The following is a 13,478-nucleotide window of genomic DNA, read 5'->3' as shown; positions in this document are numbered from 1 at the left end:
TCATAACAGTAACAACAACAACAAAGAAAAAAGGAGATCAGATAATAAAAAAATTGTTAACTTAATGAAAAATAAGAATTTATACAACTCGCCTGTCACGTTTACATAAACTATTACATAAAAACTGTGCATTACACCTTTAACCCTTACATACTGTTCAGATCAAATTTGGATAGCAGTAAAAATAAAAATTTGAAATGAAAGTAACACAAACAATAAACCACAAAAATATTGAAATACTGTCTGTGTTCCCATCACAATTGCTCCAATTCCCACAGAGACAGACTGTCGAGTCTTTGAAACAGTGAAATAGGATGCACTTAAGGAGCAGAGTTTAGAGGACACAAGATCTGCACAGTCAGCTGGAATGCAATGAAACAATCTAAAGCTAAACTAATTAAAACACATTTATTCTTAGATAAATGAGATTAAACTAGTTCTAAGCTAAGCGATTGAAAGAGGGCTTGGAAGGATCATATTGTAATGCACTTACATTTCTATAGGTCTGTTCTAGTTTTACTAGCTGCTCAGTAAGTGCTTTATTTATTAAAAAAATAAATGCGTTCACAAAAGCAGACTTTTCCCTTAAACTATAAAAACATAACTTTTGCCTAAAATTAAAAATAACAGTAAAAATGTTCAGATTGTCATATTTCTAATCCACTTGTTTTTGGTTTGGATTATTATTAATATTCATCTTAATCTCAGATTTAAACACAAATGACATGTACAAGACACATATATGAAATAAAACATATATTTTGTACATATACATATATATATATTGAATTTCAAATAAACGCATTTTTCTCCTCCCCGAAAAGCTTGTATTTAAATCTTTTTCAAAACTTACCAGAAATTAGATGTACAAACGCGCACCAACATCCAAAGAAAAGGAACTTTCAATGATGCTGTTGCTTGTCAAACTAGTCGCACACAAAGTTCAATTCAACATTTTGTCTTTGCTCGTCGACTGTATCTGCTGATTCAGTGGGACAGTCCAGTGCAAAAAGATCCCCTTTTTGAGAGAAATTCCCCTTGTCCTCTCCGTTGATGCTCGGGTTTTATAAAGTTTGACACTTCAAGCAGGAGGGAAAAATAATTGACGCACTGCTGACTCAAAAGCAGACTACCATTTCTTTGTTTAATACCGCAAATGGCCGCTAGGGGAGCTGGAGGCGTTGTGCTGTATTTATAAAAACCAAAGAGTTGGCCTTCAGGAAGTGCACAAGTTGTTTGGAGGTATCCGAATACCAAAGTGGGGTGTTTTGAAGTTTTGTCTGTGAGTCTGAGACGTCGTTTACGTTTTATATAAGGTATTACCGCAGTTGCAAGTAACCTACAAACATCATGTAGCGCTATGTCGTGTCGCCTTTCTTATTACTGAACATTAAGTAGCCAAAGAAAGTGTCCACCTTCTACTTTGACAGCGTGTTTACTGTCGCGTGTCATTTAACCGCAAACAGGTGTGTATCACGTCAGTGTTGTGCTGTGAAGTTCACCCATACGTAACGATGATGCGAGAATATGCATTAATGTAAACTTAGCCTGTTATTCGACCTGTAAACGGATCAGTGAACAAAGCGAGGATTTTCAGGGAGGCGTGGGTTTATTTCTTCATATTCTTCTTCTCATTAGTCAGCTGTAACATTTGGAAACCACAGGCTATGGGACAAACAGCTATAGATACAAACATAGGTAAGACATAATATCAGAAATACCACGATATAAAAACAGACTGTAAAAAAGTGGACAGTTTAAGTTATTGCACCTATATGTTTAAACACTTTTGGCACTTTGCTAGAGAAACTAAGCAGAGCTCTTTGAGGGACAGAGGCCTATGCAGTCAGGACAAGTAGATGATTAGTGTTGGTTGAACCTGTATAAATGTTAAATGACGACAACATTTTAAGATCTAGCCCCCCTGGTGACCTTGAATTTGATAAGCAGAAGGGGGTGGATGGATGCATCCACCCCACCTAATAAAGTGTGAATTCAGTTTACTTTATGCTTATGTATTGCACATTTTGGATTTTTTTTCTTAAATTTTATGTAAATGTACAACGATCATGGCCATCCAGCACACCATTAATTCTTGTTACCGTCAGGTAGACGTTACAGGAGGATGGCTGCACGTACATTTACAGTGCTTAATAAATTCAGCAGATCGTCACCCAGAGTAATGCTTATGCTACACTGGCCTAAATTTAAAGTATTGGCAATTTTTTATCTTTCTGTAATGATTAACCCACCAGTATGCACAAGTCCTTTAATCAAAATAATATTTACAATACTATAATACAATAATACAAATATTATTTTTATCCATGAATTTTCAAATGCGCTGTTTTACCAAAAAAAGAGAAGAAAATAGTGAAGCACAGAATTAACAGTCTTCATTAACTGTCATTTTCTAAATACTGAACGGGAAAATGTAGTTTTTGTGGTTAAATGTCACGCTTTGGGTGTAAAATTATCAGCATTATTTTAATATTGTCCCAGTCAGCTTTATTAAAGTAGGCCCAGTGTGATTTATAACTGTACATCCATAAATTTGTGACCTGCAGAAACCAACAGCGAGGTAATCTGATACTGAAATGTCCCACTTTGAAAACAGACCTGTCACTGGAGACTGTTGAATCACATTAGGCATCACTTAAAGATGCCTCCTTCTTCTCTCTTGTCAGGTGATGGCTGAACCCAGAATATCATCTATTGATGGGAAGTTAGCAGAAGAATTTGCTGTTCCCTCCCATGTGGAGGAGGTCAAAGAGAAGATGGCTGCTTTTGCCAGCTTTCATGCAGAAGCAGGCCGAAAGGTGGTTCTCATCACTTCAGGAGGCACCAAGGTTCCCCTGGAGTCCCGCACTGTTCGCTTCCTCGATAACTTCAGCAGCGGCAGGCGAGGAGCCTCCTCTGCAGAGTATTTCATAGACTCTGGTTATGCAGTCATTTTCCTACACAGGCATCGCTCACTCTACCCCTACACACGGATGTTTTTAACCATCAACATGCTGGACGCTCTGGAGTTTCAAGGTGGAGGAGCGCCTGGTAATACTGGTGAAGTGGTGGTTAATCAGCAGGTGCTGCCGAACATTGCCAAAGTACTGAAGAGATACGAGGAGGTGAAAAAAAGCAGACTTCTTCTGCCTATCGAGTTCAGCACTCTGTCAGAGTATCTGCACCTACTCAAAGCAGCAGCGCAGGCTCTCAGCAAAATAGGTAACAGCAGGTTAAAGGCCTGAGCTGTGGCTTTGTCTAACATACGTTCAAAACATCTTCACAAGTGTTTGTTCTGCCCTTAGGATCAAAGGCTATGTTTTACTTGGCTGCAGCAGTGTCTGATTTCTACATCCCAGCATCTGAGATGCCTGAACACAAAATCCAGTCTTCCAACGGACCTCTTCAGGTGAGGGTGGGGGGAAATGGTGTTATTGGTCTGCTTTTTATTCACCACTTCAGTTCGGAGGTGTGTAAAAGGAAGCATGAGATGTGAGTACGAAGGGGGTTCACTGCTTACGGGGGAATATTGCCATGGTAACATATGCTGCTAACCTAATGATAATTAGAGAGTCATCGTTCCTGGAAGATCCCCAGACCTCTGTGTACGGATACCACAGTGTCTTTGTGTCTGATGAGCATCAGTAAGAAATACAGATACTTGGATGAAGCTTTATTTTTTCCTGTTGGTTGCAAATAATTTTACTTTTATTGTTATATAAGCATCAATATATGGTCCTAAAACCGAGCACTAATTTATACTTACAGCTAGGGAATAAACTCCAGGCTGTGAACCCTTAAGCTTGCGGTCCCCAACCCCCGGGGCATGGTCCGTGAGTCGTTTGGTACCGGGCCCCGAGAGTCGAAGCTTGGGTGTGAAATTTGTAGTTTCCCTGGGTTTTTTTTTACCGTGTTGTAGTTGTGTCTTATTTTGAAAGAAATATTTATACATTACCATAGCGACCAGAGAGCATTAAAGGGCAGAGAGGAAGATCTTACTCTTAATGTTGTTGGAGCATTTCAGGAGGACGCTGCTAATGAAGTTCCACAATTACACAGTTAATTTGCGTTTATTATATTTAGAAAATACCAGTTTTTGTCTTGGTCATATAATTTTATTTTGTTGTATTTATCCGCGACACCTTAAAGGCCGGTCTGTGAAAATATGGTCTGACATTAAACCGGTCCGTGGAGCAAAACGGGTTGGGAACTGCTGCGTTAAACAGCTGCACATACTTTCAATTCAGCAGTTGTTATTGTTGCTCCTCTCAGTTGCTGAATTACATTTTCCTGTGCGTATGCCTCTTTAGTCTTGCCAGTAATTACAATTTTTCTTCTGCCCTTCAGCTGAGCATGAAAATGGTCCCCAAGATATTGTCCCCACTGGTGAAAGAATGGGCACCTCAGGCATTTGTCATATCCTTCAAACTCGAGACTGATGCGTCGATCCTGCTGGACAAGGCTCGACGAGCTCTGGATACCTACAGGCACCAAGCAGTGGTGGCCAACGTACTGGACTCTAGGCGGGGTTATGTGGTGGTGGTGACCCTTGAGACTCAGGCTGAGCTAATCCTAACTGAGGAGGATGTGAAGAATGAGGTGGAGATAGAAGAGAGGATAGTCAGCAACTTGACGTCGGCGCATGACAACTTCATAACTCAACAAGTGGCTTGATAGAACGTATCTGCATGTCTGAGCAGCTTTAAGTTGTGTCTGTATTCTTACGTGATCCACATTGGGCTGCAATTCATACCTGCCTGTTCTGCTGGCAAGTTACTGTATATTCAGTATGCTCTACTGTTGCAAAACCTTAGCGACAACTGTAAGTCACATTTTCCTTGTTTGTTGTGTGTGTTCTAAGAATGAACCTCGAAGCATTAAACGCAGTCTCTGTAGAGGGACAATATCCAGGTTTTAAAATGTTTATTCACACTTTCTAGTAATCAGAAAAGCAGTTTCAAGTTTTAAAACAATGACAATATTTTCTTTCCTGCAAGGTTTTCCAATAATAAACATTTAAAATCACAGTCCACTGGTACTGGTTCAATCTCACTGCCACACTTGGCAGCATATTCTGGACTCGGTTACTTGAGTTTGACACTCTTCTTGACACCAGCACGAATACCAGACAGCTCTCCGCTGTATCTCGTCTCTTCGTGACGAACCTCTCGGACCTGGCGAAACGATAAGCAGCAATTTTAAAACGCATCGCAGAAATGTGTGTCACAATCCAGCACATCCTCTTTAAGAGTCTTCAGACAATCCCTGAAATCCTTGCTCAACGATGTAATAAAACATGTTGAATACAGACCTGTCCCTTTCTGCGGATTTTAGCCCGTCTGAACTTCTCTCTGTGCTTGACTCTGGGATTACGGTCAATTTTCTTCCTTTTCGGCGTGAGCCCCTTGTTCTTGGCCATCTGTGGAATTGTTAGACAAACATAATTAATACAATTCAGAAATCAGTGTCACACACTGGATCTAGAAAACTTGAAGGAGGAGAATCCAGAGATGTAAACACGCAGTGCTGTGGAGAACACTTTACGTACTTTTAAAGGATAATTAAGCTGAATTTTGCAAACACGCTCTCTGAAGCTGTAGCAAAACAACTTGATATGCACACTACAATCCATTTTCTTGAACTAGAGCTAGATAAAATCTTTAGTGTACTACTGCGAGTGCCCAGCAGATGGCACTCAATCACGTTTATTAACACCAGTACTTCCAAAAGTGTAGTTTAGACTCCATTCTCCAACAACCGTAATGGCAAATAAATGACTACTTCAAGAAGTTAAGTTGTTCATTTTTAACATTTTCAGTTATTTAATTGGGTCGAAATTATTAATCTGTTATCCAACTACAATCCTTTGTATATTTATCAATTACATATACAATATAGACATGATTTTTTTTATTTATTTATTTATTTAAAATACCTAGAGGTCAAAATGAGTAAGCATACAAAGACATATGCTTGTGTAACACTAAAAAAAAAAACAAATGTATCCATAGTTATAAAATGTAATGCTTGGATAATTATTAAACAAGCTGTGGCATATGCTACAGTTATCAGTGGGCTCCATCCATTAAATTTCTGCTGTAAGTACTCATGTTTTGTGCAAATACATGACTGTATCACTCAGTACCTGGTAAGTGATTCCTCTCTTTGCATTTGGATCCAATTCTTCCTCTTCTTCATTCTCCTCCATCCTGTAACACAAAGATTTTCTTAATGTTTCACTCTCCTGGTTGATTTTACCTTATATAAATATGATTCAGTACTACCAAAATATCCAATATGGCTCTTTTGGTGAATACTCTACCAGAGGCACAGTGTCATTTTGGCAACTGAACACCAGTCTGTCCTGTAACTGCTCTCTACATGTTTAGAGCCAAGCCACACATATTTCAGCTCCCCAATAATACTGGTGTTTAAATAGAACTGAACCACTCAGAGGGATGTAAGACTTTAGAGTGAGCAGAGCAGTTTGCAGTGTTTCAGGCTTCTGAAAAATTTCAGTGTATTTCCCAATACTATAGTATATCAAATGTGCTACATCGTGACATCTATTGCAACATGCAAGTCGGCACGGATTCCTGTTATTCTGACCCCAAATCCTCTGCATATCAAAGACACATCCCATGAGTACACTTCCTGTACTTTTACTGCAAGTTAAAAAGTGCATACTTACATTTCATCTTCTGGATTATTGCCCTTCCTCTTTAATTTTAACCGTTCCTCTGCCTCTTTGTAGAAGCGTAGAGCTTCTTCCTCATCCAGGTCAGAGTCTGACTCCTCCTCGGGCACAGCTTCTCCAGATTCCTGTATCCAGTGGGTGCGTGCACACATACGCACACATTAGCAATCAATATAAAAGTTAAACGTCGGCACTAGGGGTCATCTGAGGATGCTCTTTATGTATATCAATGTTGTCGAAGAGTGTCCTCAGATAACCCCTGGTGCAGATGTAATATAGTAGTATATTAATGTTGTTCTCTTACCTTTTCCTTCCTGTTTGAAACTTTAGACTTCTTGCCTTCTGCTTGCTTGCTTCCTGCCTTATTTTCCTCTCCACCAGCTAGTAGCTGGCGAAACTCTGGAGCGAGCCGAGCATCTACTGCGCCTAGTTCATTGATGAGCTGCAAGCAGGCATCAGAGACTCAGTAAGACATTTTGCATTTTGTGGATTTTTGTGATCAGCTTTGTAGGATGTGTGTCAGGAGAGATTTCATAATCGTGTGTCTCATGGTGCTGGTTTGGAGTGTCAATACAGTGAAATCACAAATAAAAGATGCCGACCAAAGTAACAAACGCACAGTAAAAGATTTTGGCTTTTAGTTGCAACAAACAGCTACTATTTTAACCCCTGTGAACCTGACCTGCTGAGCCTGAAGTATCTCACTGATGCCGTTTATTTACACTCAACAAAAATATAAACGCAACACCTTTGTTACTGCTCCCATTCCCCATGGGATGGACGTAGAGACCTAAAATTCATTCCAGATACACAATATAACCATCCCTCCCAAACAGTGGTCACAAATCAGTCCAAATGTGTGGTAGTGGGCACATCTGCTATATTGAGATAATCCATCCCACCTCACAGGTGTGCCACATCAGGATGCTGATCTGACATCATGAGTAGTGCACAGGTGTACCTCAGACTGCCCACAACAAAAGGCCACCCTGGAATGTGCAGTTTTTTGCGCTATTGGGGGTCTGGGGACCCAGAACCGGTCAGTATCTGGTGTGACCACCATTTGCCTCATGCAGTGCAACACATCGTCGCATGGAGTCTATCAGATTGTCAATTGTGGCCTGTGGAATGTTGGTCCACTCCACTTCAATGGCTGTGCGAGGTTGTTGGATATTCGTGGGAACTGGTACATGCTGTCGTATACGCCGGTCAAGCACATCCCGAACATGCTCAATGGGTGACATGTCCGGTGAGTATGCTGGCCATGCAAGAACTGGGACATTCTCAGCTGCCATCTGCCCTGAACAATGTGAACCATGATTCATCCGTGAAGCGCACACCTCTCCAACGTGCCAGACGCCATCGAATGTGAGCATTTGCCCACACAAGTCTGTTACGGCGACGAGCTGGAGTCAGGTCAAGACCCCGATGAGGACGACGGGCATGCAGTTGAGCGTCCCTGAGACGGTTTCTGACAGTTTGTGCAGAAATTGTTTGGTTGTGCAAACCAATTGTTCCAGCAGCTGTCTGGGTGGCTGGTCTCAGACGACCTTGGAGGTGAACCTGCTGGATGTGGAGGTCCTGGGCTGGTGTGGTTACACGAGGTCTGCGGTTGTGAGGCCGGTTGGATGTGCTGCCATATTCTCTGAAACGCCTGTGGAGACGGCTTATGGTTGAGAAATGAACATTCAATGCACGGGCGACAGATCTGGTTGACATTCCTGCTGTCAGCATGCCAATTGCACGCTCCCTCATTGCTTGTGGCATCTGTGGCATTTTGCTGTGAGACAAAACTGCACATTCCAGGGTGGCCTTTTGTTGTGGGCAGTCTGAGGTACACCTGTGCACTACTCATGATGTCAGATCAGCATCCTGATGTGGCACACCTGTGAGGTGGGATGGATTATCTCAATATAGCAGATGTGCCCACTACCACACATTTGGACTGATTTGTGACCACTGTTTGGGAGGGATGGTTATATTGTGTATCTGGAATGAATTTTAGGTCTCTACGTCCATCCCATGGGGAATGGGAGCAGTAACAAAGGTGTTGCGTTTATATTTTTGTTGAGTGTAATTCAGATCAAAGTGCATATAAGCGTGGATTACCTGCACATATTTACAAGAAGAGAGCTCCACTGATGATTCCCAACACCCGACTGACTGAACTGAGTTTAGCATTTCAAAGTTAATTAATTCAAAGTTCAGGGTTTGTTCTGAGTTTGCTAAACCTGCCTTTTGGGTTCAGCTCTAGGGCTCATAATCACACATCCTGCGACAATCCTCTTGGACTCATAACAGAGCCTACAAATGTTGAGCTTTCGCGTGCTTTTTTTTTAAATTAAAGTACCAAATCTAGGAGAAACTGCTCACCTTTTTTTCAGCATGGTCTAAACATCAGTGTGTGGACTTACATTTCTGTAGGTGAGCAGTCTTTCAATCACAGGGTGGTTGTGAGCAGGTATCCGCTTTGCTTTCAGCACCAAGTAGAAGCTGATGTTTGTGCAGTAACTGTGGCAGGAGAGAAACATCATTCAGTGACAGAGCGTGACAGTTTGTCGTGTGAGTCTACGATCCAATCACAACTTACTTGAGATAAAGTTGCTGCTTTGTCTTCAGGTAATTGGCACCCTTTAGGTAAAAAAAACAAAACAAACAAGGATGAAAGATGTTCAGATTCACATCGTTGATTTTCATGATATTGATGACATGTTCCTGTATACTCAAACACATCTACACAAGCAAAAAGTTGGTGGTTTGATTCCAGCCAGAGATATATGGATGTGGATTTGCATGTGGACGCGTATCCGGTGTAAAAATCTGAGCAGCTGAAAGTAGCTTACTTACAAATAAGGCTGTAAGCAGTGCACCACAAGTATGAGTATCTTCTCCTTTCATCATGATTAAAGGTTGGAAACACAGAGGAACTTACAATACAATCACAATTTGTTTCCCTAGATAATGGTGCAGATACAAGAAAGACACAGGCGTCATGGTGTTGACGCCTGTGTCCATCATTATTCATTAAATTCTGGCCACCTGATAAAGAAAGCCCAATGATAGTATAATTAAGCTCAGTTTTGATCTCTACTGGTCCCTTGAACAACTGCATGCTTCTTACAGTCTGTCTGCTTTCTGGGGCAGAGAGAGTAATGTACACAGCTTTTTGTGTGTTTTATCACAGGAAATGCCTGCGTGTAGTGGCTGAAAGCAACACCATGAGAAAAATGTAGCCAAGTGTGCTCACCTTTCCTGCAGGGATCTTTCCCTCCTTAACCATTTGCATGAGAGGCTGAAGCTCATTCTTGAGCTCGTTAAGCTGTACAAAGAAACAGGAATAAGTCACATCTATTGCACGTCACTTGAAAATTTAAAGGCTCTTTAAGTCTGAAGTTGCGTCCTTCCTATTTGTCTCTTACCTTTGCCTTGAAGTCCTGAATAAGCTCAAGCAGCTCTGGTGACTCTTTCTTCAAAAGCTTCATTTTTTCCTTCTGAGACATCTGCTTCAGGTCTTTCACAATCCTCTCCTCTTTTTCCACAGGCTTGCTTTCATCCTTCTCCACAGCAAATTCCTTCATTTAGGCAAAGACGTACAATTAGAATTAGACGTTTCTGTCAGCATGTCATTAGGCCTACGAGAGAGATAAATACCTGAAAAAAGTTCAAATCATAATCCTCCTCGCTCAGATTTGCAGCTAAACGTTTTTGGATGTTTTTAGCCTCTTCTTCTTCTTCTTGTTCCTCAGCCTCCAACTCTTCTTGCGATTTCCCTTCTGTAATAACAGTGATCGAAATGTTGCATAATAAAAGATAATGCAATCATCACACAATGCAATAATACGGCTTGAGATAAAAGGTTCTTACTTGAGGTCACATAATCTGAATCGTAGAACATTTTTTTCTTTCTGCCCCAGGCCATTTCATTAGGGAGCTCTGCAGCAGACAATGTAAACACAGTGAGATAGGCTCAAAATGAAAAGCACACACACACACACACACACACACACACACACAAGTCAATTTACCGTCCTCATTTCTCCCTTCTAAATCACTCTCCATATCTGTCCCCTCTTCCTCATTTTCTTCTTCTTCCTCCCCTTCATCATCTTCCGACTCAGAAAGATCCAGGGGCATCACCTCCTCCTGTGAAATTCCGATAATCTCAGGTTTCTTCTCGGCTGTTCCTCTACATTTTTCACCTGCAGTTACTTTTAAACAAACACGTACGACATTACCTCATCGTCCACTTCCTCCCGGTCGCTCTCCATTTGAACACCTCGGGCGAGAAGTTTCTGCGGCAAAGACACCGGAGCACGAAGAAAGGTTACAGAACACAACTGTTGCACTGCACACCTACCGTAGAACAAATAAAGAACTTACTGCAATCTTCTCATCATGAAACTCATCAATCTTGTCTTTTGTGTATGTTGAGGATTTCTGAATGAGAAAAGAGAAAACACCTTTGAGAATGAAAACAGTTGTATCAAGTCACCATATGAGAGCACGCTGGTCTTTATTTAGTTTATTCTTCACAGGTCATCAAGGTTTGGCTCAACGTAGATATTACCGCTTTGTTGGTTACAGAAAGCAACAGTTTAATCATACGATCAGGCAAGATTTCAGATCTTGTTTTTATTATTTTAAAGCTATAATTTGACCTCTCTTTTCAAAGTAATATTTTGTCCCCCTTAAAGTTACCAACTACCCTCTAGTTTAGAAATCAGAGGACAATACCGACTTGGGTAAAGTAAGCAAAGAGCCACACACTGAGTAACTGTAACATAATGTGAAATCATGTTAAACTCCAAAGAAATCATTAAAACCTTATCCCCCACATCCATGCAAACTTCTGACCACAGCTGTATAAAACACTGCGTGTCTTACCTTATCAGGGACAGGCATGTCGTTGTAGGCTTCAGGGTCGTCTTCATCATAGACCTCATCCTTGTTTGGCCGCTGCGCGTGTTTTCCCCTGAACAGCAAAAGACAAATAACAAATAAAGACTCAAAACTTCTGGTTAAATACCAGATTTATTTTTCCCGGATCACTCCACACTTCACTAGCGCCAGCTCCCATCACAGCAGTGGAGTATAAATCATGCACCCGTATGCTTGTAAATTAAGACTAACAACTTATCGTTGTTTCTACAACACTGCACGCCAATTGTGACCACACGAAACCCCAGAAAAACAGAGCAGAGACGCTATAAAGACAAGCTAACAGGTAGATACATCTTAGCCAAACTTACCGTTTTGCTCGAACCATGATGAACCAGCTTCACACACAGCGGACAATAAACCACGTCTGTGTGCGTATAAATGCAGATTAAAACTGAATATATCCACTTCAGTTAACTGCACACATCTGTTTTACTCACTGGATACCATGTGCCACAAGAAACGTCCCCTTCCTCTTCAGCTCAAACGGCAATCAGAGAGGAAACTTACCGCCCCCTGCTGTCCTGGAGGATTTCTACAAACTGTGCGGAGAGTTATCTGACCATTCATCTCTACATGTGTGTATTTATTCTTTGAAAAATTGGTCCCCAACATCGCATAATAAAATAATTTTAGCTGTTTTACAACTTTTTTTTAAACTTTACAAGCTTTATGAATTAAGATTAAGTAACTGAGCATGTATTTTTATACTTACAGCCATCTTCTGTTAATCTTACAGTAATGCATGTGAAGAAAAATGAAGTGATATGATTTATATGCGGCTTATTTGTTCTCAGAAAATTAAAATATACTTTCAAGAACACAATATCAACTTTTCTTGTGTCCTCTAACATAACTGTGGAAACATAATGAGCCTGTTTTATATGTATTTTCAACCACTGTGCCATTGTTTTCTACTCTCTCTTATTTACCATTAACCTCCTTAGACCCGAACTCTTCCACGGCATGCATTTTTTATTTCTATTTGATATTTGGGCTGATTGGGTCCTGATGAATGTAAAAACAAAGATTTACAAGATTTTTTTTTTAACCTAATTTTTGTTTCTGAGAAAAATGAGAGCCTACCACCATAGATAGATAGATAGGCAGGCAGGCACGCACGCACGCACACACACACACACACACACACACACACACACACACACACACACACACACACACACACACACACACACACACAATAAATCTTCACCTAACAGAACTGGACGGGACACTAAATTGGATAAGAGGAAAAATGGATGGATGGATGTGCATGTTTATTTTCTCTCCTTGCTAGAATAACTGAAAGATCTGAAAATGTACTTTACAACAGTAGAGGTAGAAGTCGAAGGCCAGTATAAGCAGTATGACAGTTAAACTGGATATTTTCTGGTAACATCATTTGTAGATGAGGAGGCCCAGATTACACAAAACAGGTTTAGTCTGCCAAGTTGGCATTGTTAAAATATGAAAAGTGATAAAACAGAATTTAATTTCACATTCTAACTGTGATTTTCACCATAGAATTAACAGTAACTTCAAATAGTAAAACAGTAAAGCCCCCCCCCCCCCCCCCCCCCAACAAAAAACAGGAAAAACTAAATTATTTGATGATGTAAAATTACAATACATTTCACTATATTTTTTTGAAAGGCAAATAAATATATTCAATATTTAACCGCAATGTTTTCTGTGCTACGTTATACATGAGCTATAGCAGCAGAAGACCACACATGGTGACTCCTGTCAGGTAAGAACAGGACAATTGATAAGTCTCGATTTCTGCTGCAACATTTGGCTTTCAAACTTGTGTTTCTCAAACTTCTTTTATGAACATGACAGT

The 13,478-nt window shown here is 40.6% G+C and overlaps 2 protein-coding genes across 3 annotated transcripts; one reads left to right on the top strand and one right to left on the bottom strand.

Annotated features, from left to right (window-relative positions):
- The first annotated feature begins 1,231 nt into the window (after nt 1–1,231).
- Nucleotides 1,232–5,049, top strand: ppcs (phosphopantothenoylcysteine synthetase). Of its 2 annotated transcripts, none has more exons than XM_085354337.1 (4): nt 1,232–1,316; nt 2,688–3,222; nt 3,306–3,409; nt 4,348–5,049. In XM_085354337.1, the coding sequence occupies exons 2-4, from the start codon at nt 2,691–2,693 to the stop codon at nt 4,672–4,674; spliced, it is 963 nt and encodes a 320-aa protein (XP_085210463.1). In that variant the 5' UTR covers nt 1,232–1,316; nt 2,688–2,690; the 3' UTR covers nt 4,675–5,049. The 2 variants fall into 2 exon arrangements, with proteins under 2 accessions (XP_085210463.1, XP_085210464.1); XM_085354338.1 differs by lacking the exon at nt 1,232–1,316 and adding an exon at nt 1,416–1,466.
- On the bottom strand, nt 4,995–12,072 carry utp3 (UTP3 small subunit processome component). Its single transcript, XM_085354336.1, has 16 exons — nt 11,947–12,072; nt 11,582–11,669; nt 11,078–11,134; nt 10,933–10,989; nt 10,723–10,840; nt 10,562–10,630; nt 10,349–10,470; nt 10,117–10,269; nt 9,945–10,016; nt 9,288–9,328; nt 9,112–9,208; nt 7,002–7,139; nt 6,692–6,822; nt 6,146–6,209; nt 5,312–5,419; nt 4,995–5,174 (listed from the first exon to the last, which is right to left on the bottom strand). The coding sequence occupies exons 1-16, from the start codon at nt 11,961–11,963 to the stop codon at nt 5,085–5,087; spliced, it is 1,422 nt and encodes a 473-aa protein (XP_085210462.1). The 5' UTR covers nt 11,964–12,072; the 3' UTR covers nt 4,995–5,084.
- Between the last annotated feature and the right edge of the window lie 1,406 nt (nt 12,073–13,478).

The sequence above is a fragment of the Diplotaxodon limnothrissa genome, linkage group LG5 (assembly GCF_057381915.1).
Source record: "Diplotaxodon limnothrissa isolate DT_005_m linkage group LG5, D_limnothrissa_male_GT1.1, whole genome shotgun sequence".
NCBI classification, from domain to species: Eukaryota; Metazoa; Chordata; class Actinopteri; order Cichliformes; family Cichlidae; genus Diplotaxodon; species Diplotaxodon limnothrissa.
The sequence above is the reverse complement of the archived record's forward strand: the minus strand, read 5'-3'. Positions and strand labels throughout refer to the sequence as shown.